The 26364-nt window shown below is 46.0% G+C and overlaps 3 protein-coding genes across 4 annotated transcripts; all 3 read left to right on the top strand.

The window, feature by feature from the left end:
• The first annotated feature begins 973 nt into the window (after positions 1 to 973).
• On the top strand, positions 974 to 3849 carry LOC127760427 (phospholipase A1-II 5). Of its 2 annotated transcripts, none has more exons than XM_052284681.1 (2): positions 974 to 2407; positions 3518 to 3849. In XM_052284681.1, exons 1-2 carry the CDS (start codon positions 1102 to 1104, stop codon positions 3598 to 3600), a joined length of 1389 nt encoding a protein of 462 aa, XP_052140641.1. In that variant the 5' UTR covers positions 974 to 1101; the 3' UTR covers positions 3601 to 3849. The 2 variants fall into 2 exon arrangements, with proteins under 2 accessions (XP_052140641.1, XP_052140640.1); XM_052284680.1 differs by having other exon boundaries at positions 986 to 2468.
• A 19008-nt stretch (positions 3850 to 22857) lies between these two features.
• On the top strand, positions 22858 to 24471 carry LOC127760232 (uncharacterized). Its single transcript, XM_052284454.1, has one exon. It carries the CDS (start codon positions 22922 to 22924, stop codon positions 24176 to 24178), a length of 1257 nt encoding a protein of 418 aa, XP_052140414.1. The 5' UTR covers positions 22858 to 22921; the 3' UTR covers positions 24179 to 24471.
• A 455-nt stretch (positions 24472 to 24926) lies between these two features.
• On the top strand, positions 24927 to 25897 carry LOC127770107 (uncharacterized). The gene is made up of 2 exons (XM_052295785.1): positions 24927 to 25040; positions 25658 to 25897. Exons 1-2 carry the CDS (start codon positions 24927 to 24929, stop codon positions 25895 to 25897), a joined length of 354 nt encoding a protein of 117 aa, XP_052151745.1.
• The last annotated feature ends 467 nt before the right edge of the window (positions 25898 to 26364 follow it).

The following is a 26364-nucleotide window of genomic DNA, read 5'->3' as shown; positions in this document are numbered from 1 at the left end:
TGCTTTCAAACTGCTCTCTATATAATTGTCCATTAGGCCATAGTGACAGTGTGGATGAGACTTAATAATAGTGCTCCTAGGGTCGTTAGTGTGTAACATTGATCCTGGTCGATCGTCCGGGGTTACCTCATCGCTGTCTGTGGGGTTACCTCATCGCTGTCTGTGGCAAGTTGGAACTGTCCTACGGCTGATAATGGGCGTTCAGATACTGAACTAGGGGAAGCCACACATCGGTTTTGATAGGATTTTGCCTCCGAAGAATAGTACTGCTATAGTTCAGATACCTCATCGTTGTCTGGTAAAGGACCCATCTCGTTTGGACTTACTCCCACCGTCCCATAATATAAGGGATTTTGAGTTTTTGTTTGTATTGTTTGACCACTCGTCTTATTTAAAAAATTTGTGCAAATATAAAAAACAAAAAGTTGTGCTTAAAGTACCTAAGTAAAAAATAATAATAATTTCAAAATTTTTTGAATAAGACGAGTGGTCAAACAGTGCAAGCAAAAACTTAAAATCTCTTATATTATAGGACGGAGGGAGTAATTTGGAGGCGAGCAACTCGTGTAAATCAATGTACTGCTATAGTTGGAAGTCGGAACTCGAAAGATCGCCAAAGATTCCAGACAGAGAAAGCAGTAGCACTGTTTTAGAAGTATGTGCGGTTTGTGCCCAGCAAGAAGAAGAAGAAGAACCATGAACTCAAATTTTATATTCATGAGTTAAATCAAATTTACAAAGTTTAAATATGTCCATGTCAGTACATTTGTTATAGTAAACTCAATTTTACTATACTTACATCGGTGCAATGAAAGCGCTGTGCGGGCCTTGGGCCCGAACTGTCACCGGCCAACGTTAATGCCATGCCGCCGCGTACAGTTTACACGAATGGTTTTAATCACACGCTGCACCTCTCCCGCGCCCACCAGTCCACTCACGCGGTCACTCTCCTCCAGTTGTCCAGTCTCCGCTCGCTATATCCGCTCCCGCGCGAGTCACTCAACCCAGTACACACACTCCACCTAATCTTCTTCTCCTCACACAGTCACTCACACCCCGACACCCTACCGAGCGGCGGATCAGCACGCTGCTGCTACGAACATGGACAAGAGCCAGGGAGTCCTACTGTCCAGCAACGTCGGGGCCGGCTCCCGGCCGTGGCCGGAGCTGCTCGGCTCCGCCCACTGGGACGGCCTCCTCGACCCGCTCGACCTCACGCTGCGCCGCCTCATCCTGCTCTGCGGCGACCTCTGCCAGGTCACCTACGACTCCTTCAACTCCGACTCCCACTCCAGGTACTGCGGCTCCTGCCGCTTCTCCAGGGCCACGCTCCTCGACCGTACGCAGTTCCCGGCCGCCGGCGACCTCTCCGTCGCCGCCTACCTCTACGCCACCTCCGACGCCACGGCGTTCCCGGGGAGCATGGTGTACTCGATGTCGCGCGAGGCGTGGAGCAAGGAGTCCAACTGGATCGGCTACGTCGCCGTGTCCAACGACTCCGCGGCGGCCGCCTCGGGCCAGCGCGTCATCTACGTCGCGTGGCGCGGCACCATCCGGTCGCTGGAGTGGGTCGACGTGCTCAAGCCGGACCTGGTCGACCACGACGACATCCTCCCCGAGGGGCACCCGGGGCGCGGCCGGTCGCGCGTCATGAAGGGGTGGTACCTCATCTACAGCTCCACCGACGAGCGCTCCCCTTTCTCCAAGTACAGCGCCCGCGACCAGATGCTCGCCGCCGTGCGCGAGCTGGTGGCGAGGTACAGGAACGAGAGCCTCAGCGTCGTCTGCACGGGGCACAGCCTCGGCGCGTCGCTCGCCACGCTCTGCGCGTTCGATATCGTCGTCAACGGCGTTTCCAAGGTCGGCGACGGCGCGCACATCCCGGTGACCGCCGTGGTGTTCGGGAGCCCGCAGATCGGGAACCCGGAGTTCAAGAAGCAGTTCGAGGAGCAGCCCAACCTGCGGGCGCTGCACGTCAGGAACATGCCCGACCTCATCCCGCTCTACCCGAGCGGCCTCCTCGGCTACGCCAACGTCGGCAAAACCCTCCAGGTCGACTCCAAGAAGTCGCCCTACGTGAAGCGAGACACCAGCCCAGGCGACTACCACAACCTGCAGGGGATCCTGCACACGGTGGCCGGCTGGGACGGGAAGGACGGCGAGTTCAAGCTCCAGGTGAAGCGCAGCGTCGCGCTGGTGAACAAGTCGAGCGGCTTCCTCAAGGACAGCAACCTTGTGCCGGAGTCATGGTGGGTGGAGAGGAACAAAGGCATGGTGCTCGGCCAGAACGGGGAATGGCAGCTCGAGGGGCCCGCAGAGGAGAACCTGCCCGTGCCACCGGTGGTGACCGGGAAGATCATCGACGACGACGTCGCTGCCGTGGCCACCTCCAGCAATGCCAAGGAGGGTAAGAAGACGGGCAAAGGGTCTAAGCTTCTGTCTGGATTGATTGATCAACTGCTTTGTGTGTAAGTGAATTTATTACATGATCAAACCATTTACTTTTGCAATTGTGGTAAATAATAGTCTGTTACATATCAATAGAAGTGATGATGCATGATGCTATTACAGGCTTTACAGCAATGTGGTTAATTATTATAGGCGAGAAAAGTTTGTATAAGAAAAAAAATTGTAATAGTGAATCATATGCGATATAATCTGAAGTAAAATGAAGTATATGAGCGCAGATGACGCTCTATATTGTAAGTAGTCACGTGTACTCCATGTTACTCTGAAATGCGAAATTATCGCGAAATACAATAAGAACTTTCAAATGTCATAAAAGTAATGCTAGTTTCTCTTTTAAATTTATTGGTAAATTGGCTTCCTTTGAAAATAAATTGACTAGTGACATGAAAATAGGCTGGCAGGAGCAAGAACAAGCAAATTCAGTGGCAATCTAGTACTCTCTTCGTACCATAAAAACCAACCTACTTAATATTGGATGTGACACATCCTAATATTACATATACCTCAGTCCAGATTCATTGTACTAGAGTGTGTCACATACAGTCCTAGATTCCTTTTTAGGATAGTATGTATGAACGATAGAAAATTAATATTGTTTACTTTTAGCTCTCTGTCTCGGCGCGTTGCATTATGTATGAATTCATAGTATTTGAAACTAATTTTTGCTTTACTTGATTAACATGATAAATTAATATTTTTTAAAAAACTTTGTAAATAACTTAAAACAAGTGGCTTAAATAATGCTCTAAGAGTTTCTTTTAAAAGAAATTGTATTTTTAAGAAGCGTGAAGCAGATAATCCGTGACAAAAATCAGAAAAGAACCTGAAAAGAATAATGGGGCTAAGTGCGCCGAGCTTTGTTAAAATCACGCTAGCTTTCTTTTAAAAAAAAGACATAAATTTGATGATTGTTGGCTGAAGAGTGATTTGTTGGGTCCAATGAAAATACAGAAAGTAAAAACACAGACACACAATCATCTTCAGAAAATTGAGTTTATCTAACTCCAATACACTGATCTTTCAAGTGTGTCATTGGTTGTCTTTCTAGGCCTGATACATGTAAAGCCGGAGCTGCGTGAGTTGTTGAAGACCACATCAGAAAAAGACTCGAGAGCGGTGGCGTCGAACTGATATGCTTGTGAAGTAGCTGGAGCTTGGGAGTTGGGAGCGAGCTAGATTACAACAACGGCATTTATCGGTTTTTCTTTGGAATAAAATGAGTTGTTTTGTTAGGAGAAAGTAGTATTTTTCCTTTCTGCTTTTAGTGTCTCTTGAGAAAGAATAAAATGAGTCCTGGCATCATAAGTTGGTGGGTTAGTCGACTAGGTTCGAGCCTCACCACATCTCAATATATATCGATATGTGACCCCTCCTTTCATATCCAGTATCTTTTAAGTGTGCCTTGTCTCCTAGATATAATTTCTGTTTAAAACAGCCTTCTACCTAAACATGTATGATAGAAGCATAAACTGAGCACACCAATTTTTCCCTTCCAGATAAGGTTTCAAAAACCTTTCAGATATTTATGTTATCGTCATCGTGTCTTACGTTGTCTAACGATATGTGAGAGTATGTCTAATAGACCAACCTGGGCTGGCGATAGCACGACACGTTGGCTTCACTGCTGTGCTAGAGGAGAGAATGGTAGAGAGAATGCGAGCTGACGATATAATTATCGCCCGGCTGCAGCACGCTGTACAATGAAGAAATAAATAAGTCTGATGGAGATTGGCTCATGCTTGGAACAACAGTGAAGAATGCAGTAATTAGTGAGACCCATATCAATTAAAAAAATATATCAGTTGTTATCGTAAATGATAGTAATAAAGACCATTGTTATATGAGCAGCCTATACTAACAGACTATAGATGATGTGGATGTTTTACAGCTAGCAAGTTGACGATATTATTAAACCTACTTTGATGCCCATGGGTGATATCTACCACTATACGTTCTCTAAAAAAATATAGCCTCCACTTCATAATATCCAACCATACTGCTCATAAAAACAAATACTTTTGTGCTGCACACACCTTATACAATTCAAATCCTCGTTGCAGTACTGCAGAGGACCCTTACTCCACCATATAACGTTATCTGTCACTCTATCCAGTTCCCTGCATACAAGTTATCTTTTGTGCTAGAAGCGCGAGTGCCGCGTCTTTTCTCTTTCAAGAAACTAAGCGCCACGTTAATGAAACGAGTAAGATGCATGACTCTATAGACTACAGACAAGAAGGGGAAGTGAAGGTTGTCCCTTTGCCCCTTTCCTTCTTGGCAAAATTTGCTACAGGATATCCAAAATATGTGTAATTAGCTGGTGGACTCGCAAGAACGTGAATTTGCTAAAGGACACCACAAAAACCCAGTAATTAGTTGTTGGACACCTGTCAGATTATTTTATTATATCTGGAGGAATTGGAGAGAGAAACACCTATGTAAGTACAGTTCTACCCTTCAATTTTTTTTTCTTTTTTCTTCCTTATCTTTTCTCTTTCTCTCATTCTTTCTCTCTTTCTCGTTGCATTTTCTTCAACCGAGGGCACCGGCGCAGCGAGGCGCGGGCCAGTGCGGCACCTCAGCTGGGGCGGCGTTGCACGGTCGTGCGCAGGGGTCGGGGCCTGCTGCGTCTTCCTGTGGCGCAGGATGTACCGCCTCACGCCAGAGCACCCCTGACAGGACGAGCTGATATGTGGGAACACCTGATGATGCCGCCGGAGTGTTGCCATCGCCGGGGAAATGATGCAAAAATGCGGCGGCGGCCGCCATGGAGATGAAGCTCCTCCGTCTGAAGGCAACTGGCCGGCGAGATGAACTCCGCGACACGATCCATCAGGTGCTAGCGCGCGCCAGCCGGTACAGGTGGAAGTAGTGGTTCTCGCCCTCCGACTCACCAACGTCACCTCGCGCCCACCACCGCCGCCGCGAAGCTGGGCTGTGTACTGGCGGCCGCGTTCACTCAGTATGTCCTTCTCGGCGACGGCAACCAGCGTGCAGCAGCATGGAAGCAACGACACATCCTCGGCGGGAGGGTCGATCCGCAGGGCGTCATTGCCGGCGGCGGTGCTCGTCACGTACGGCCGGAGCGTGTCCAGCCTGTCCGCGCGCGAGCATCGGCGGCTCGTCGTGCCGGCTGGCCGCCTCCTCCTCCGACGGCTGCCACCGCGTGCCCCAGAAGCAGGGCTATAGCAACGCCATGCCCTCGATGTCAATGTCGTCGCCTTCGGGTCCATGCTGCGAACGCCGAACTACCTCCGTCCAGCCGCCGGCGTAGCCACTGAAAGTGCATTAATCCCCCTAGTGGGTTTTGGTGATTAATGGCAAATGTGGTTAAGGGACTAATGAGTTTATTGAGCTACTTTCAGGTGCATTAGTCCAAGGTTTGGAAGATGGATGCTTGGAGACCCCCCAAAAGTATAAAATCAAAGTGGACCGGAACTCGAGGAGTGCATAGGATAGTTTATTTATTGCAATCGAGTTTTTAGGAAAAACCATACTATTAAGAGGGGTTCCAGGTGGTGCTCTGAGATATGTCAAGTGCTCTTAGGTTGAACCAAGTGACAAGTTTCCCTAGGAGTTATTTTTGCAAATACTCCATCTGTACAAAAATGCAAGTTCGGAACTTCCTGTCTTCCAGGTCCGGAAGTTCCTGTCTTGTGAAAAAGATTTTCCTAAGTGTAGTCCGGAAGTTCCTGTCTTCCAGGTCCGGAACTTCCTGTCTAGTTTCCAATTCAAAATTGTGAGTAACGGCTAGATGACGTCACCTAGCCGTTATACATATCCAGCTCGTTCTTTGGCCATTCCACTTTCACTTTTGGACCCTAGAGCTGTTGCTATCCTCTCCCAAGTGTTTCTTGCCTTCTCCACTCAATCTTGAGCCTAATTCTTGTGAGAAAGAGAGATTGAGAGGGAGAGAAGAAGATTTGGAGAGATGTGAAGACTAGGATCTTGGGTGAGCACTTGGAATATCTCGTGGGCTGTCATCTCGGTGCTTATTACTCTTGGAGATGATCTCCTAGACGGTTAGGTGTCGCCCGCGAGAATCCGTTGCATATTGTGGATGTCCCGGGTAAGTTTGTGAAGGATCTCCTCTCCTCCGATAGGGAACGAGGTAAGTTAATGAAGTTCTTGTGCTGAGATTCTAGAGGCTTTCCAAGTAGAGCAACCCACACTTGTGGCGGATTTCTAGAAGTTGGTTGAGTTCGATCTTGGTGGTCACTCAATTCTAGAAATTTGCCTAGGAGTGTTTGGGGTTGAAAGCTGTGGATTTCCTCTGGGGTTTTTGCACAAGTGAGGCAAGAGGTTAATCGAGACCCAGCTCTTTGGAGCTCCTCAACGGATAGTAGGATCGCAAGATCCGAACTTCGGGAAAAAATCGCTCTTGTCTTTTCTGTGATGTTTCTATGGATGTTTCTGTGATCTATCCTCTGCTTAGAATACCTGTGCTTCATCTTGTGAAGATTGGCTTAGTCTCTTGTTTCGAAATTTGAATTTCATCCTTGTTCTGTTACCCGGAAGTTCCGGGCCTGGCAGACCGGAAGTTCCGGTGTTCCTTACCAGGAAGTTCTGGGTCTGTTTGAATTTTATCGCTGCGATTTGTTTTTAAGTTTTCAGGGACAGCCTATTCACCCCCCCTCTAGGCTTCATCAGCACGTTCAATTGGTATTAGAGCCTTTTGCTCCTGATTCAAGCTTCACCGCTTGGAGTGATCCGATGTCGCATCAAGAGGGAAATAGAGAGATGGATGAAGGGGACAAGGGAGACGCTTCCAGCACCAAGGAGACTGCATCAAAGGGGGCTACTATTCACTTTGATTACAACAAACTTAATGTTCCTTCTCATAACTTCGTCTCCGTGCCTTCCGGGCATGCACCTCATTTTGATGGGACACACTATGCCGCTTGGAAGCACAAGATGAAGTGGCATTTAATCTCTTTGCATCCAAGTATTTGGAAAGTTGTTTGTACAGGTATTGATGTACCCCATGATGACATGGAGCTCACTTCGAAGCAAGAGCAACTCATCCACCGCAATGCTCAAGCTTCCAATGCAATTCTCTCCGCCTTGAGTCCGGAGGAGTTCAACAAAGTGGATGGACTTGAGGAGGCCAAGGAGATATGGGACACTTTGCAATTGGCTCATGAGAGATCACCCGCCGTTCGTGAGGCCAAGATTGAATTGTTGGAAGGAAGGCTAGGAAGATTTGTGATGGATGACAAGGAGACACCACAAGAGATGTATGATAGGATGAATTCTTGTCAACAAGATTAAATGACTTGGAAGTGAGGATATGACAAATCACTTTGTGGTCAAGAGACTTCTCCGTGCTTTTGGTCCAAGGAACCCCACTCTTGTATCAATGATACATGAGAGGAAAGACTTCAAGAGGCTCACCCCTAGTGACATTCTTGGAAGAATTGTGTCTCATGAGATGCAAGAAGAGGAAACTCGTGAAGTGAGGCAAATGGTGAAGAATGCCGCCATGATCAAAAATCAAGAAGTGGCTTTGAAGGCAAAACAAGAAGAAGAGTCAAGTTGTGAAGAAAGTGAAGATGAAGAGATGGCTCTTATTGTCAAGAGATTCAAGCATTTTCTTCGCAAGAGTGGCTATGGGAAAGGAAGGAAGGATGATGACAAGGGAAAGAGGCAATCAAAGAGAGCTTGCTTCAATTGTGGCGAATATGGCCACTTCATTGCCGATTGCCCCAAGTCAAATGAAGCTAAGGCTAAGGGAGGCAAGAAGAAGCCGGAGCGTGCTCATGTGGCGGAGGCACACATGGCGGAAGTGTAGTACTCCGAAGATGAAGAAGCTTCCGAGGCCAAGCCCAAGCCCAAGCCAAAAGACAAGGTTGAAGGAGAGGGTGGTGTTGCTACCGTCGCCTTCAAGTCATCCTCTTTAAGCAAGGAGCGTCTCTTCAACAACTTGAGTGATGACGACGACGATTCCTACCACTACTCATGTTTCATGGCCCAAGGCCGCAAGGTGATGACTCAAAAGCCCTCTCACACTTCTCTTGATGATGATTCTAGTGATGAAGAAAGTGATAATGAATTAGATGATGTGCTTAAGAGCTTTGGCAAACTCGTTATGCAACATTTGGCTAAATTAATGAGAGCTTTGGATAGTAAAGAACAATCACTCGAAAGGCAAGAAGAATTGCTTATTCTTGAGAAGAAAAGAAACCTTTCCTTAGAGGAGAGCTTAGCTAAAGAATGTGCTAAAAATGAGCTTAATTTGGCTAATGGTTCTTTAGCTAGCCTTAGGGATGTCAATGAAACTCTTCAAGAGAAATTTGCTAATTTAGACAAAAGTCATAAAGATCTTGAAGTTCGATTTGACACTCTTTGGAATAGTACCTCTCAACCAAATGTGGTTTCTAATCCTTCCAACCCTTCTACTAGCAATGGTTGTGCTAGGAGTTATAATATTGATTTGAATTCTTATGCTACTAATGTTGATGCTATGCAAGCTCTTAAGAAAGAGAATGAGAGGTTGGGCACATTGGTGAAATATGGATGCATGAAAAAGACATACCATTCAAAAGATGCCCTTTACAAGACCATCACCGCTCATCCTAATAAGGATGGACACGGACTCGGGTTTTCGGGTGGAAGTCCTGTGTCTAAACGTGTGGTGGTAAATGAGAAAGAATGCTTGATGTTTGTGAGAGAAGGTAAAGCTCCACAAGCAAGTGAGGAGACTTGTCCCTTCACTGGTCAGACACCCGGAAGTTCCGGACATTTTGACAGGAAGTTCCGGGCTTCTGATAGGCCGAAGGGGCTGACCGGGAGTTCCGGGTATAATACCAGGAAGTTTCGGCCAGAGGGTCTTTACTATGATTCATATGTAATTTCCAAAAATTCAGAGGACAAAGTGGTTGCTTACTTTAATGGGAATTACAATGATGAGTACCGAACTTGTGTGTGGGTGCCTAAGGCTTTGGTAACTAACATCAAGGGACCCAAACTTAGACAAGTTTGGGTTCCTAAATCCCAAGCTTGATTTCTTTTTGTAGGCATACTCCTCTGGTGGTTCAAGTTGGGTTGTGGACAGTGGCTGCACCAATCATATGACGGGAGAAAGGAGTATGTTTACAAGTCTTGATGAGGAGGGTGGAAGTCGTGAAAATATTGTCTTTGGAGATGATGGTAAAGGAAAGGTAATGGGTCTCGGTAAGATTGCCATTTCCAAGAATCAATCTTTATCTAATGTCCTCCTTATCAATTCATTGAGCTACAATTTACTATCCGTTTCTCAATTGTGTAAGTTAGGATTTAATTGCTTGTTTACCGATGTGGATGTGACCGTTTTTAGGCGAGATGACTCATCCATAGCATTCAAGGGTGTTCTAAAGGGTGATCTCTATCTCGTTGATTTCGACGTGGATAGAGTGAATCCGGAGGCATGCTTGATTGCTAAATCCTTTTTGGGTTGGCTATGGCACCGTAGGCTAGCCCATGTTGGAATGAGGAATTTGGCATCTCTTCTAAAAGGGGAACATATTCTTGGTCTATCTAATGTTTCTTTTGAGAAGGATCGTGTGTGTAGTGCTTGTCAAGCCGGGAAGCAAGTTGGGAGTCCGCATCCTATCAAAAACATCATGACTACAACACGACCACTCGAGCTTCTTCATATGGACTTATTTGGTCCCGTGGCCTACATAAGCATTGGAGGTAACAAGTATGGTTTTGTCATCGTTGATGATTTTTCCCGCTTCACTTGGGTGTACTTTCTCCATGACAAAAGCGAAGCTCAAGACGTCTTCAAGCGTTTCGCAAAGCAAGCCCAAAACCTCTATGATCTCACTATCAAGAGGGTGCGAAGCGACAATGGTGGAGAATTCAAGAACACTCAAGTGGAGGAATTTCTAGATGAAGAAGGCATCAAGCACGAGTTCTCCGCTCCCTATGATCCTCCTCAAAATGGCATTGTTGAGAGAAAGACCCGAACCCTCATTGAAACCGCAAGGACAATGCTTGATGAGTACAAGACTTCGGATGTCTTTTGGGCGGAGGCCGTGAGTACCGCATGTCATGCCATCAACCGCTTGTACCTCCACAAGATCCTAAAGAAAACTTCATATGAGCTCTTGAGTGGTAAGAAGCCTAATGTTTCATATTTTCGTGTCTTTGGGAGCAAATGCTTTATTTTGAGTAAGAGGCCTCGCTCATCTAAGTTCTCACCTAAGGTGGATGAGGGATTCTTACTTGGCTATGAATCAAATGCACATGCCTATCGTGTCTTCAACAAAACCTCCGGTATTGTTGAAGTCACTAGGGATGTGACATTTGATGAATCTAATGGCTCCCAAGGAGAGCAAGTTGTTGTACATGTTGTAGCTGATGTGGATCCAAGTTAAGCTATAGGTACTAAGGCTATTGGAGACATACGACCAGTCGAGACGCAGGATGACCAAGAAGATAGGGATCAACCTCCGTCATCAACATCCAATAGCCCTACAAGTGCTGTGTCTACTGAGCCGGAAGTTCCGGGTCCTATTGACCGGAACCTCCGGACATCTCCAGGCTCGGAAGTTCCGGGTTCTCTAGTCAGGAACCTCCGGACCAGTGGTAGTGAAGACGTGCCAACGGCGTAAGTGGATGGGATCGATGCTGCGGGCACTTTAGAGCATACTGATCAGGCTCAGGTCCGCCTAGTGCACCATCCAAGGATACATCACACTGTCCAAAGAGATCATCCCGTCGACAACATACTTGGTGACATAAGAAAAGGGGTAACTACTCGCTCTCGTGTCGCAAGTTTTTGTCAACACTACTCGTTTGTCTCTTCTTTGGAACCAACTAAGGTGGAAGATGCGCTTGGTGAATCGGATTGGGTTATGGCTATGCAAGAGGAGTTGAATAACTTTACTTGCAACCAAGTATGGACTTTGGTGGAGAGACCCAAGCAAAATGTCATCGGCACCAAGTGGATCTTTCGCAACAAGCAAGATGAACATGGGGTGGTTGTAAGGAACAAAGCCCGGTTAGTTGCGCAAGGGTTCACCCAAGTCGAGGGTCTCGATTTTGGTGAAACCTTCGCACCCGTTGCTCGCCTTGAGTCAATTCGAATCCTTTTAGCCTATGCCGCTCACCATGATTTCAGGTTATATCAAATTGATGTCAAGAGCGCCTTTCTCAATGGACCCATCTCGGAGTTAGTATTCGTGGAGCAACCACCGGGATTCGAGGATCCAAAATTCCCACATCATGTGTACAAGTTCCACAAAGCGCTCTATGGGCTTAAACAAGCCCCTAGAGCTTGGTATGAATGTCTCCGAGATTTTCTTTTGAAAAATGGTTTTGAAATTGGAAAGGCGGACACTACTCTCTTCACTAAAAAGTTTGAAAAGGATTTATTCATTTGCCAAATTTATGTCAATGACATAATTTTTGGTTCTACTAATGCCTCTTTTTGTGAAGAATTTAGTAGTATCATGACTAAAAGGTTCGAGATGTCTATGATGGGCGAGTTGACCTTCTTCCTCGGGCTACAAGTGAAGCAATCACAAGAGGGCACCTTCATCTCTCAAACCAAGTACGTGAAAGACATACTCAAGAAGTTTGGGATGGAGGATGCCAAACCTATCAAGACGCCCATGCCTACTAATGGCCACCTAGACCTCGACGATAATGGTAAATGTGTGGACCAAAAGGTATATCGCTCCATGATAGGATCTTTGCTTTACTTATGTGCATCTCGTCCCGACATCATGCTTAGTGTTTGTATGTGTGCCCGTTTTCAAGCGGAGCCTAAAGAGTGCCATTTGATTGCCGTCAAGAGAATTCTAAGATATTTAGTTCATACTCCTAATCTTGGCTTGTGGTATCCTAAGGGTTGTGACTTTGAGCTTTTGGGCTATTCCGATTCGGATTATGCCGGGTGTAAGGTTGATAGAAAAAGCACAACCGGGACTTGTCAATTCCTTGGGCGGTCCCTTGTTTCTTGGTCCTCTAAGAAGCAAAATTCCATTGCCTTATCCACCACCGAAGCTGAATATGTTGCCGCCGGTTTTTGTTGTGCCCAACTCCTTTGGATGAAACAAACCCTAAAAGATTTTGGCTATAACTTCTCCAAGATTCCACTCCTATGTGACAATGAGAGTGCCATCAAAATAGCCAACAACCCCGTTCAACACTCAAGAACTAAGCACATAGACATTCGCCACCACTTCTTGAGAGATCATGAGACTAAAGGAGACATATGCCTTACCCATGTGAGAACCGAAAGCCAATTAGCCGAAATTTTCACCAAGCCTTTAGATGAGAAAAGATTTTGTGAGCTTAGGAGTGAGCTCAATATCTTAGATTCTCGCAATATTAGGTGATAGGTGGTTGGCTAATACATAGCCAAACATGTATCACTAAAATGTAAATTAAAAAAAAAGGAGCTTTTGTGTCTTGAGATCACTTCTTGTGTAGAAGTTGGTCTTGATACCAGGAATAAAGCTCAAACATTTCCCCAAATTTCCAAAAACCCTTTTGTGAAAATTTTGTGAAAATTCTTGTGTGTGTTTTTCTTGCGAAAATTTGGTTTTTATCCCCCTCTTGTGATGTATATTGACCATTGTTATGTTTTGTTGATTGTTGGCTGGTCATATGCATCATAAGTCTCTATATGTCCATAGGTTTCTAATTCTAATCGTTGAATTCTCATCTATCCTTTGTAATTGGGACTGTCTGCCCACTGTTTTGTCAATCCAGAAGTTCCGGTCACCCCAGTCCAGAACTTCCGGGGGTCGGGGCTATATATACCTAGGGGGAGCCCGAGACCTCCATCTCTCTCCTCACTTATTCTCCACCCCGACTCCCAAACCCTAGCCGCCACTACAGTGCTCCTTTCGGTGATTTTCACTTCCAACCGTGGAAATCTGATTCCTCTCCGTGGAATCAACCACATTGGTGGCTAGAAGGTTCATCCCGCGATCGATTTGCGATTTCCTCAACTCAAGGTAGCACTTTTGATCTTCTCTTTTGGTTCATCATGTTTTTGCCCCGATCTCTAAATATGTGAACCTAGGGAGAAAACCTTTTCGATATAATTGTTCCTGCTACCTTGTAGATCATCGATCTGTTGGATTTGATCACATGCATTGGCCTGTTTGAGACCGCTATTCATCCTATTTGCAGGCCGGAAGTTCCGGTGTTCTTGAGCCCGGAACTTCCGGTCTCTGTCCAGCCAGCCTGCAATCATTGATTCCACCTTTTTTTTTAACCATTGCACTCCAACCTTGTTGATCCTTGTTGCAGTGGTCAGTATGCCTCGTGAGAAGAGACAGAAGCTGTCACAAGATGTTCCCACTGACTCGAGTCCTCCGGTTCGTGGTCCTAGGGGGAGATTGGGCAAAGAAAAAGTTGGAGATTTTTACAGTGGGAGTCAGATTCTGATTCATTCCAGGAGGGCTGGTAGCATTGTCATTCATGATGCTCCCCGCTCTCCCTCTCCAGCTGCATCTGAGTCAGATGATGGTGGCAATGAGAATGAGCCTGGTTCTGAGAGCAATCCTTTGAGGCTTTACAAGAAGAGGGCTGTTGATCCTGATCCTAGGCGTCCGAGGGTGAACTATCTGAAGAATTTGCTCAAGTGTGCAAAGGATAGAATGGTGAGTCCTGATACAATGACTGCTGACTCTCAGGATGACAGATTCAGGACCTTGGTGCAGGTTGATTGGTACAATTCAGTTATTATGGGAAGATCTCATCCAGTGGTAGAGATGAAGTGGCTTAACTGACAATACATGTCCTCAAAGAACAACTCTGTATTCAATGAGGTGCGAAGGGTGTGTGAGCGCAAGCATGTGGCAGATCTGATAGCTTTGCAGTATTCCTGGAATGAGGAAGTGATTGGTCAGTTCTACTCCACCGCTTTCTTCGGCACCACCAAGAAAGGAATTCATTTTGTGAAGTGGACCATTCAGGGGCAGCAGTACAAGGTCTCTATGGCTCAGTTTGCTGCAGCTTTGGAGCTAGATGATGATGACCTGAGTCGTCCACATATCTTTGAAGAGGATGCCTTGTCAGTGACCAGCACTACGTTCATGCATGAGAAGGATGCTCCCAAGGATTGTTTGGGGACTACTCGTGGGTTGCTTCCATCCTATAGAGTGCTATATTCTATCTTCAGATGGTCCTTGCTCCCCAAGGTGGGAGATGCTACAGCTCTTCCGGGTAGGCATGTGCTTCTCCTCAGTCGCATGCGCTACAACAAGCCTAATTTCAGCATCATGAAGCTTATCTGGAATGAGATCTATGAGACAGTGTGTGAGCCAAAGAGGGGTTGCATCTATGCTTCTTATATCATGAAGATGATTGAGGCAAAGACTGGGATTTGTTACTTCAAGGACAACCAGCACAAGTGTTTCTGTCCTCATGCTCCCTCTACACCAGCTATTCCTTCTGCCAGGGCGACTCGTGCTTCATCCTCGGCTGCTCCTTCTTCCTCTGCTGCACCACAGCGCTCTGGGTCTTCTCTCATAAAGAAGGCTCTTCAGGATATCTTCTGCATGTGTGCCAAGACAGCAAAGAAGGTAAAGAAGATAGAAAGGCGTCAGAAGGAGGACCGGATTGAGGCAGGCAAGGAGGTCTCTGATATTTTAGATGATGAGGAGTTTGTTGACCCCTTTGCTGCTTACGAGGCTGCGAGAGACATTGCTAGTGGTGAGGGTCCTTCTGGCACTGCTCACTCCTTCAATGAGCAGTCCTCCCACTCTGAGGACAGCAGTGATGATGGTGGTGATGATGTGCCTGAGCCTGAGTCAGATGCACCCACTGAGGAAGTTCCCACTGATATAGATGAAGCAGTGGATACCGCCGAGCAAGACATTGACTCACCTCACTCCGGCGACACCGAGATCATTGCTTTCGATGGCGATGATGATGAGGCTTGATCCTCTTCTTCCCTTGTGGTTTTGCCCCTTTTTGGTGCTTTGATGCCAAAGGGGGAGAAAATTACAATCGAAGGGGGTCACATTTTTGTTTTTGCTGCTTGCTACCTGCTCTATCTGGTTATCCGGAAGTTCCGGATATTTTTACCAGGAAGTTCCGGACCTGGCAGCTCTTTGCCTCCTTGCTCTATTTATCTCTCTTATGGACTTATGGACATGTAATATTTTCTTCCTATGTGTTTGGACCTATGTAATGACTGTTAGATGCTCTTAGCTGCTCTTTATATATATTACATTTCCGTTATGCTATGAGTGTCTTATTTTCATGTTTGTGATGTGATGTTGATTTTATTCTTTTTGAGTGCTTACCTTGTCATATCATTTGCACATCATATTTACTCTTCTGTGTATTTGCATCCCACGAATGAGTAGGGTTGAAGGAAACTCTCCATGGTTGATCCCTTTTATATATGCATATGAGTTTCACTCATATCTTCCATATGCATACACTAAGGGGGAGTTTCATTCACCTCTAACCATTCAAAACAAAATTTATATCAATTTTTTGTAAGCTTTAACCATGTTGTCATCAATCACCAAAAAGGGGGAGATTGAAAGTGCATTAATCCCCCTAGTGGGTTTTGGTGATTAATGACAAATGTGGTTAAGGGACTAATGAGTTTATTGAGCTACTTTCAGGTGCATTAGTCCAAGGTGTGGAAGATGGATGCTTGGAGACCCCCCAAAAGTATAAAATCAAAGCGGACCGGAACTCGAGGAGTGCATAGGATAGTTTATTTATTGCAATCGAGTTTTTAGGAAAAACCATACTATTAAGAGGGGGTTCCAGGTGGTGCTCTGAGATATGTCAAGTGCTCTTAGGTTGAACCAAGTGACAAGTTTCCCTAGGAGTTATTTTTGCAAATACTCCCTCTGTCCAAAAATGCAAGTCCGGAACTTCCTGTCTTCTAGGTCCAGAAGTTCCTGTCTTGTGAAAAAGATTTTCCTAAGTGTAGTCCGGAAGTTCCTGTCTTCTAGGTCCGGAACTTCCTGTCTAGTTTCCAATTCAAAATTGTGAGTAACGGCTAGATGACGTCACCTAGCCGTTATACATATCCAGCTCGTTCTTTGGCCATTCCACTTTCACTTTTGGACCCTAGAGCTGTTGCTAGCCTCTCCCAAGTGTTTCTTGCCTTCTCCACTCAATCTTGAGCCTAATTCTTGTGAGAAGGAGAGATTGAGAGGGAGAGAAGAAGATTTGGAGAGGTGTGAAGACTAGGATCTTGGGTGAGCACTTGGAATATCTCGTGGGCTGTCATCTCGGTGCTTATTACTCTTGGAGATGATCTCCTAGACGGTTAGGTGTCGCCCGCGAGAATCCGTTGCATATTGTGGATGTCCCGGGTAAGTTTGTGAAGGATCTCCTCTCCTCCGATAGGGAACGAGGTAAGTTAATGAAGTTCTTGTGCTGAGATTCTAGAGGCTTTCCAAGTAGAGCAACCCACACTTGTGGCGGATTTCTAGAAGTTGGTTGAGTTCGATCTTGGTGGTCACTCAATTCTAGAAATTTGCCTAGGAGTGTTTGGGGTTGAAAGCTGCGGATTTCCTCTGGGGTTTTTGCACAAGTGAGGCAAGAGGTTAATCGAGACCCAGCTCTTTGGAGCTCCTCAACGGAGAGTAGGATCGCAAGATCCGAACTTCGGGAAAAAATCGCTCTTGTCTTTTCTGTGATGTTTCTATGGATGTTTCTGTGATCTATCCTCTGCTTAGAACACCTGTGCTTCATCTTGTGAAGATTGGCTTAGTCTCTTGTTTCGAAATTTGAATTTCATCCTTGTTCTGTTACCCGGAATTTCATGTCCTAAGAACATCGGAAGTTCCGGGCCTGGCAGACCGGAAGTTCCGGTGTTCCTTACCAGGAAGTTCCGGGTCTGTTTGAATTTTACCATTGCGATTTGTTTTTAAGTTTTCAGGGACAGCCTATTCACCCCCCCCCCCCTCTAGGCTTCATCAGCACGTTCAGCCACATTGCGCCACGTCGCCGTGCCATCCTCGGTCCGCCGTGCCCGGAGCCAATGCCAGGGTCGAGCTCTTCCTCCTCTCGGCCGCGCCCCCGTCACACCGGCACTGCCGCCGCCAGGCCGTGCCCCGCCGCTCGCGCCGGCCCTCCGGCTGCTCGCCGCACCCCTCCGGCCATCCTAATAGAGATTTTTTTTTTGTGTGTGTGGTGACGTGCGGTGGCAATCTGGACATTTCAAAAATATTCTCACCACTTTCAGCTGGAAAATGATAAAATAATGTGTCTAGTGTCCTACAGCAAATTGCACAGTTTTTGTAGTATTTTGGGGCAGTGCCACGTTTTCGCGATGTCCCTCAGCTAATTACATAATTTTTACGTGTCCTATAGTAAATTTTGCCTTCCTTCTTTGCTGAAGTTCCATTTAACGTCAGTAATACACAGAAGGTGGGACGTGCTAATATTGAGTTGTAGTAGTATCATCTGAAGCGTTAGTCCACTACCAACCGTTAGTGTCATCTTCCGCATACCAATATTGGGTTGTAGTAATGTCCGCCTAGTGTTCTAAGGCGGAAGGATACCCTGCAACTGCAATTTGATGATAGTTTTGTTCTGAACTTCTGATCCCTGTGTTGATGAGCTGGCCGCCTGGCCGGCTGGCCCAGATTGCACAAGGCGCCAAGTCAAGCGCGGATGGCTCTGTTTTCTGCTTGTGCCGGAGATTTCCATCTGCTTTGCCGCCGGCTGTGTTCTTTCCGATATAAGTTCAAAGTTCATCTCCCTCAGTTTTCTGCACACACGTTTTTTAAATTATCAAATGGTACTTTCTCCGTACAGGTCATAAGTCGTTTTGACTTTAGTCAAAATCAAACTACTCTAAATTTAACTAACTCTATAGAAAAAATAGTAATATTTACAACACCAGCATAGTTTCATTAAATCTATAATTAAATAAATTTTTATAATATATTAGTTTTTGATTAAAAATATTACTACCTTTTTCTACAAAATTAGTCAAACTTAAAGTAGTGACTCTAACCAAAGTCAACACATCTTATAATCTGAAACAGATGGAGTATGTCTTTTTTTAAAAAAAAATTCTCTACGAAAGTTATTTTTAAAAAGCCATACTAATCCATTTTTTTTAAAAAATAAATACTTAATTAATCATGAGAAAACTGTGATAACCCTATCGATTAGCTAAGAGCTGATATACATGTTTTTAATGATTTAAAAGTCAATATAAAAAAAACTATATTATAATATTATAAACTTAACTCTAAAATTAAAATTTTAAATTCAGATTTTATCAATAGCTGATACGTTATATGGCAGACGATGATACAACATTTTATTAGGATAAAAAATACAAAATTTTGAGGTGATTAAGGGATTGTTTAGATTGTATTAGCCAAAATAAACCTTACCAATTTGGCAGTATTGCGAAGTTTTGACAGGATATCTTATGTATCTATTAAAGTTTGGTAAAAAAACTAAATGGATATATATTTTTAACAACTTTTTTAAAAAATAGTATGGTTTAAAATGGCATCAATTAACCTAAAGTACCAGATTTATATCTATAATGTTTATATGGAGAAGTCTCTTATATGAAACTACGAATAGAGATATGGTGTGTAAATGAGATATGAATCCTCTGCAGTACTGCACATGTAGTAGGCCAGTAGCTACCACTGACAGGTGGACCCGGTCCCACATGTCAGTGGCAGCTACTGCATATGCAGTACTACAGATAATCCCCATTGGTGTAAATGGGTGGAGGATTCTCTCTCATGTATACACAAACATCACATGCAATTGGATTGGCTTTATAGATTAATGCTAGTATGTTAAAGGTAGGAGATATTTGAAAAATACTCGTATACTTGATACATAGGAAATATTGAACCTATAAATTGTGAACTTATAATTAATTACGTTTAGCCATAGTAGTTACTGTATGACAGAACAGAGACTGAGGCCTTGTTTAGATTCCAGGGGCTGTTGGCAAAGCTCATAAATATCTCAAACAAGATGATAATAAATATTAGTCTGGACAGAAAATATCATCCTACCATATAGTAGCCTATTACTGTATACTCATGACTCCTAGTCCTAACTGAAAGTCTACAAGTATACACATGCTAATCACCTCACTAAGCAAAAAGGTAAAAGCATCCGTAGTAGTAACGATATAATTAAATTAATCTCAATCTGGGAAATGTTGTCATCGGTTATCCATCGACCATCGCCTCTACGAAAGAGAAAAGGGAAAATATTACATGGGCCAAGGGAGATGGTGTCCCTGGGATCACAATGCATTTGTCATCAAATTCCAGAAACTTCCACCATGAGTTCTCCAAAAAATTGCTCAAACAGAAAATTTCCAAAAAATTGCCAATGTTTGTTTCATCAGCAAAAGTAAAGCATTATTCAAGATCGGCAAGATGATTATGCTATGCTTATTGATTAAAATTTAAATTTTTAAATTGATTTTCTGTGTTTTTTTCATCGCTAAGAAATAAATTTTACATATAAATTAATTATATTTTATTTGCTAATAATTTATATGAATGAATAAGCTAAAGATAAGCGAAACGATGGAGTCTATTGACACGGTGTAAAAAATCAACTCTTGATCTTCCACTTACTGAACGTGCGAACCAGCTCTGGAACCGTTGATTGAACACTACTCAAGAGTCAAGAACAGAACATGCAGCGAATCATATCAGAAACTAAAAGTGCAGCATCTCATTTTTCCTTTTAGAATAAGACGAAACAGGAAGTTGTCCTTAGAAGAAACAACACCACCATATCTCTACTACTTAAAAATTACTTCAACCCTGACAGACACGCGGAACGTGAGCCATCGGATCGGGACATCGGACGGTGTTGAGATATCGATCGCATCGCACGCGTCGCTTTTCTGGTTTTCCTCCTCCGCGATTCGCTTTCCTCCCCGCGTCGCTCGCGCTTGCCATCCAACCGCCGACGCCGCTCCCGATCCCCCTCATCCTTCGCCGCGCCTCCCACCTCTTGCAGCGCCCTGCCGCGCCTCCACCGCCGGCGCCCCCATCGCCGCGCCATCCTCCTCTTCGCTGCACCCCCACGCCTCGCGTTCCCCGTTCTCCGCAACTGCCAGCCATTCACGCCCTCAATCCCTCCTCTCCGCCTCGATCTCTCACGCCGCCCCCTGACCCAGCGCCGTAATCGCCGCCTGCCTTCCTCGTCTCAAGCGGGGGCCCCTCTGCGCCGATTCCCCACCGCCGTGATCTCCTCAGCCCTCTCAGCCACCGCCGCCACCGAACCGTGACGCCGGGACACTGACGCCCATCCCGTCCACTCGCCCATCCCTCTGCGGCGCGCTGCCAGATCAACGTCAGTCGCTTGCCTCCTGCCCGGTCTCCTCCGCGCCTCCACCACCTCCTGAATCCCGGCCTGCCACCACCCCGTCCCGCTGTGGCATCGTCGACAGTCTGTCACCATTTAGAAAAGGCAAACAGAAAATCGTTTGTGCCGTTTCATAGGTTTCTTCCATGCCAGTGTGATATGGTATTGAGCACACGGATGTTTGTCCGATATAAAATGGATGCAGTTTGTTATTAGTTTTAAGATCGATTGGGAAAACTAGATTCTCCTGTTCAAAGCTTGAACGTTCAGAATTGGGCACCATGGCATCACCTCCATTGCTTACTACGCTCAACAGTTAACTGCTACTAATTTTCGTTGGCTAGCTATAGGATAGATACAGTAGGTCGAATAGCTATAGGATAGATACAGTAGGTCGACACAGAACGATGGAGTATAATGCAACAGCTTAATGATTTCTGTGATATTACAAACCGGTGAAAGTCTCAAAAGCATTGGGGCTGTTTCTCAGTCCAAGAAATAGTTTCCATATCTTACAGATCGATCCAGTTTTCAGACCTTCTCTTATTTTCTTTTCATGCCATATGAATCAAAGTAATATATTTTTCTGTCAGGGCGAAATTTGATCTCTTAATCATTCAGCGCTTATCTTCTTTCACATATATAAGTGATTTACTCCATCCAAATTGCTGTTTAGTTTGGATGAAAATACATGAAATCCTGTTTTCCATGGTTGATTGATGTTAAATGTTCACTCTTCTAAGGGTGATTTTTCTACATGTACGTGTAGCGGAAACGATCGCTGATTGGTCCCTGCCATATCTAACTATGTATTGATTATTTGGGGATTCCTGTTTTCCTCATGATTTTGATGTTAAAAATAGGTCAGCGTCACTGGGATTTAGGCTTTCAAACAAGATATCCTAAGCCATATCAAGGTGATTCTATAAACTGCATCTGTTACCCTATCTGTTGGCTTCACCATCACCGTATATGTTGAACATAAGCTAGCTCCAGTAGCCTAAGATGTAGATGACTTACTTCACAACTTTACTGGTAAAAGTTAGATGCATTAATGAGATAAATCAGAATATGTTCTTATTTTTTCAGATTCAAGCAGGCTTTAGAACTGATAAGATCCGAACAACCCAGCCAACTCCTCAAGATGAAATGAGGGCTGGTATGAGTTACTTTCATGAGACAATATGGAAAGGTGTTCCGAAGTTCTTACGCCAACTGGACACTGCCTTGAAGAACATCGGAATTGACGAGCATGTTCCTTATGCACGCAAGGGTCCACATATTATAAACAGTGAGTGCCAAATTGTTAATTGCCATATCACGGCAAATAGTTAAATTTCCCAGAAAAGGAAGAGGAGAGAGGGAGGTAAGGAGGAGTGAGGAACTGAGGATAACATGTGGATCCACGTGGGTCTTACTATTTTTTTTAGCTGTCATGTGGGTTTGTAGTTTTCATTATTTTCTCGTACGGAATTTCTCGGGATCAAATTGCCACGTAAATGTCACGTCAATGTCATATGGGACGAAGACTTAGTCAAACCAATCACGTAATGTCACGTCAATGTCATATGGGACGAAGACTTAGTCAAACCAATCACGTAAGCGCCATGTCAGTTAAAACCGCCGAGAGACCTCATTTGCACATGTTTTGACAGTTCAGGGACCAGTTGTATCTGGTTTTTTGGTTTAAGGACGAAAATCGGATTTGGTGTAAAGTTAAGGGACCTTAAATAAACTTATTCTAAATATTCCTTCTCGGAATAAGCTCACCTGAGGTCCCTTAACTTGTCAACAAATCCGATTTTCGTCCTCCAACCGGAAAACCAGATAAAGTGGATCCATAACTGTCAAAACCAGTGCGGGTGAGGTCCCTCGACGGTTTTGGCTGACGTAGTGCCTACGTGGCTAATTTGACTCGGTCTTTATTTGACATGGCATTGACGTGCGCTTACGTGGCAATTCGAGCTGAGAAAAATAATAAACCCGTTGGAACCCACATCTCAATTTCACAGACAAATTAATTAAAAATGGTAAGGCCATGGGCCCCACATGTCATTCTGACCCATCGTCTTCTTCCTCCTCCCTCTCTCTCCATCTCCCCTCTTCATCTCTCTCCAGGCGTTGCTCCCGTCGGGCGCCGTCAGCGTCGCCAGGCTGTCCGATGCTCCCCAGTCGCTGCTGTCAGCGGAGTGGGGCAGCCGCGGGCTGCGGGTGGAGCGGCGGGGTAGAGCAGAGGGGCAGGAAGCTCGCCGCAGCCGACTGTGGTGATGGCCGGCGGGATCCCCTCTCCGGCGCGGTGGTCGCGGCCATTACCGTAGGCGGCGAGGCTGCGGCTCTACTGGCTCTGGTGCTACTCTTGGTTTGCACCGCCATTTCCCGGCGCCGTGCGGCGAACGGCGAGGTCGGGAAAACAGCCGCAGCAGGGACGCCGAGGGGGCTGACACCACCGTCGATGGCGTCGGGGGAGCTGGGCGAGCTGATGTCCTCGACGTCGAAGGAGATTGCGCACCTCGACTCGATGGGCAAGGTGGACACACCGCGCCGCCATGGGCAACGCTCTCGTGAGCCAAGGTTGACTATGAAACGGAGGGAGTATTATATATACACCGTTTGTTCATTTGTTCTTCTTGCCACAAAGCTGAGCTCCAAGCTTGGCGCATTGGTTCCCATGGCGACCATGGACGCATCTACCAGGCCAGTCGTCATCGTCGCCGTCGCGGTGGTGGACCTGGTGGTGGTTGTCGTCTCGACGTTGCTGTGGACGGTGATGGCACAGCTGGTGTGGAGGCCGTATGCGGTGGGGAGGGCGCTCGGGCAACAGGGTGTCCGCGGGCCGGCATACCAGTTCTTGGTCGGCAACATCGGCGAAGCGAATGCGATGCGCGCGGCGGCGAGCGGTGATGTGCTCGATCGGCGCTGCCACGACGTCGTTCCGCGCGTGCTGCCGCACTACCACGCCTGGATGTTGCGCTACAGCAAGGTGTTCGTCTCGTGGACTGGCCCCTTCCCGGCGCTCTGCGTCGGCGACTACGCCATGGTGAAGGAGATCCTCGCCGACCGGACGGGGCTGTACGCCAAGCCAGACCCCGGGGCGAGCATCCTGGCGCTGTTCGGCAACGGCCTTGCCTTCATCAACGGCGACGACTGGGCGCGCCACCGCCGTATCGTGCACTCGGTGTTCGCCATGGACAAGCTCAAGATGATGACCAAGACGATGGCGGAGTATGCACATGTGCGAGATCCGGGCGTGGGAGGCTCGTGCCACGGCGGCTGCGGCCGACGGCGAGCGGATGGTGCAGGTGGAGGTCGGAGAGCAGTTCCAAGAGCTGACCGCCGACGTGATCTCACACATGGCGTGCGCCGCTCCTTCCTCTCCTGCCGGCGCCACCGCGCGCTGCTCCCTCTCCGTCGCGCCTGAGAGAGAGGAGAGGGGAGATGGGGAGTAGGAGGATGAAGAGGAGGGGTGAGAATGGCATGTGGGGTCCACGTGGATCCCACCATTTTTTTTTATAATTTGTGCATGAAAATGATATGTGGGTTCTACGGGGTTTATTATTTTTCTTAGATCGAATTGCCACGTTAGCGCCATGTCAATGCCACGTCAAATGAACACCGAACCAAAACCGCCGAGGGACCTCATCTGCACTGGTTTTTACAGTTGACGGACCTGTTGTATTTTTTCCGGTTGGAGGATGAAAATCGGATTCTTTGACAAGTTAAGGGACCTTAGGTGAACTTATTCCTTCCTCCTTCCAACCCAACCCCACGGCCCACGGCCCACGGCATACTGCTCGCGCCGCCTTCCTTCCGGCGCCGGCGCCGGCGCCGGCATTCCTCCTCCGTCGCGCTCGCGCGAGAGAGAAAGGCAACGCTGCTGCTGCCTCGTTCTCTCTCCCCTTCCTCTTCCTCCCGTGTGATTCTCCATGCCGTTTTGGATTCCTTGCTGCCATCGACGGTTTACCGAGCTGGGAGAGGAGATGAAGAGAAACTCCGTTTCGGATCCGGCATCCGTGTCCGTTTCTGTTATTCTCCGTATCTTTGATATAGATCGATCGGATCCCCACCCACACACCACACCACATCCTTCGCGACACAGCGAGAAGAGGAGAGCAGAAGAGAGGAAGCAGAGTGTTGGAAAGAAACAAGGAATAAGCCGGCGGCCGGAGATGAAGTCTGGCAAGCCGACGAAGGTCCGCATATTGGGCGGGTTACGCTACGCTCCGCCAGATGGCCTGGTCGTCAACAACGCTCTACTGGCTGCCCTGATCCGAGTTGTTTACGTAAGTGTTTTGTTTCCTCCTTGCAATATGTATGCTGTTGCATGATTACATTTTTGGTTCTGGCTTTGTTTCATCGGAGGATCATTGGATCGACTCAAGGAGAAAAATGGAGTTTTCAAATTTCCTTTCTTTAGTGTCTATGTGGGAATTGATTGCTACTTTTTCAGCTGCTAGTGAGTTCTGGCGTGTGCTGTGTAACTATTCAGCGAGCTGGTGATTGGTTCATTTCCATTGTCATTTGCTGATTCATTTTGTTATCTCACCCTGTGGCAGTGCTACCTTATTTTGTTGGTAGTTTAATCGTTGGAGTTATTGTCAAATACACCATGTTATTCTTATTTCTGCATACACTCACTCCAATGTTTAGGTCAGCAGATGGAATGGCAGAATGCTACTAGTAAATTTCATCATCTTTCGGTGCTATTATTATAGTGCACCATGAAGTTTGGTTATCATCATATTTCTATAATCTTTGATGTGATAGAACCAATTTTCCCTTGTTATTTAGTAGTAGTTGTTTAGTTTGTACCTCAATCATGTATAATTTTCTTTGATTTTCTTATCTTGGAGTCCCAGTGAATGGTCGCTCACTTTACCTGTTATTTCTTTCTTTGCAGACTTTATACATGGCTACGACGGTGCTTCTCTACATTTTTGGCATAGTTACTGCGCTCAAGGAGTACGAATTGTTGGTGGCACTGTCCATAATTGTAGTCATGCAGCCCTTCTTCATATTGATGTGGATAGCAACACCATTCCTTAGGACTGTAGCAATTGTGAAATATGCGATGGGACTCCCTGATGAAAGTAATAACGTCAACAGAATTCCAACAGGAAGGATGTCAGCCCTAGCCTGAACAAAGTATGCTAAGAAGGGTTCTTCAAGTTTATCAAAATTGTGCCCACTTTAGAAATAGGGCACTTCTGGCTACCGTCTTCTTTAGATAACTTTTGGATTTAGAGGTGTATTCTATTATAATATATCTTAAAGCAACTTTGTGTGTTTATATTAGTCATATGATGCTTCATGGTTCTTTTGTGGTGAGTTTCATGTGGTTTCTGCTTTCTCCCTCGTAATGTGTTGATTCTTTTGATGTTGGAGAGTAAATATCACCAGTTAAGTAGGATGTGTGGCACGTTTCTGTCAACTAACATTTCATACTTAAACACTACTTCCTCTGTTTCAGATTATAAGTCGTTTAACTTCGGTCAAAGTTTTTTTAGAGAAAGGTCAGATACCCAGCTTATATTGAAAGCCCAAACGGGGGGTGCGCTGGGTAAAACCCAGTCACAGTTTTACAGCACAGAGAGGGCACAGCCTCAG

Source organism: Oryza glaberrima, chromosome 1 (assembly GCF_000147395.1).
Source record: "Oryza glaberrima chromosome 1, OglaRS2, whole genome shotgun sequence".
Lineage (NCBI taxonomy): Eukaryota > Viridiplantae > Streptophyta > Magnoliopsida > Poales > Poaceae > Oryza > Oryza glaberrima.
Note: the sequence above shows the minus strand (reverse complement) of the source record. Positions and strands in the feature narration are given on the sequence as shown.

Excerpts from the sequence above, each read along its gene's own strand:
- LOC127760427 (XM_052284680.1), top strand. The coding sequence starts at position 1,102 with ATGGACAAGAGCCAGGGAGTCCTACTGTCCAGCAACGTCGGGGCCGGC. Across the intron at positions 2,469-3,517 it reads ATTGATCAACTGCTTTGTGT|GCCTGATACATGTAAAGCCG; the intron begins GTAAGTGAATTT and ends TTGTCTTTCTAG.
- LOC127760232 (XM_052284454.1), top strand. The coding sequence starts at position 22,922 with ATGCTCCCCAGTCGCTGCTGTCAGCGGAGTGGGGCAGCCGCGGGCTGC.
- LOC127770107 (XM_052295785.1), top strand. The coding sequence starts at position 24,927 with ATGAAGTCTGGCAAGCCGACGAAGGTCCGCATATTGGGCGGGTTACGC. Across the intron at positions 25,041-25,657 it reads CCCTGATCCGAGTTGTTTAC|ACTTTATACATGGCTACGAC; the intron begins GTAAGTGTTTTG and ends CTTTCTTTGCAG.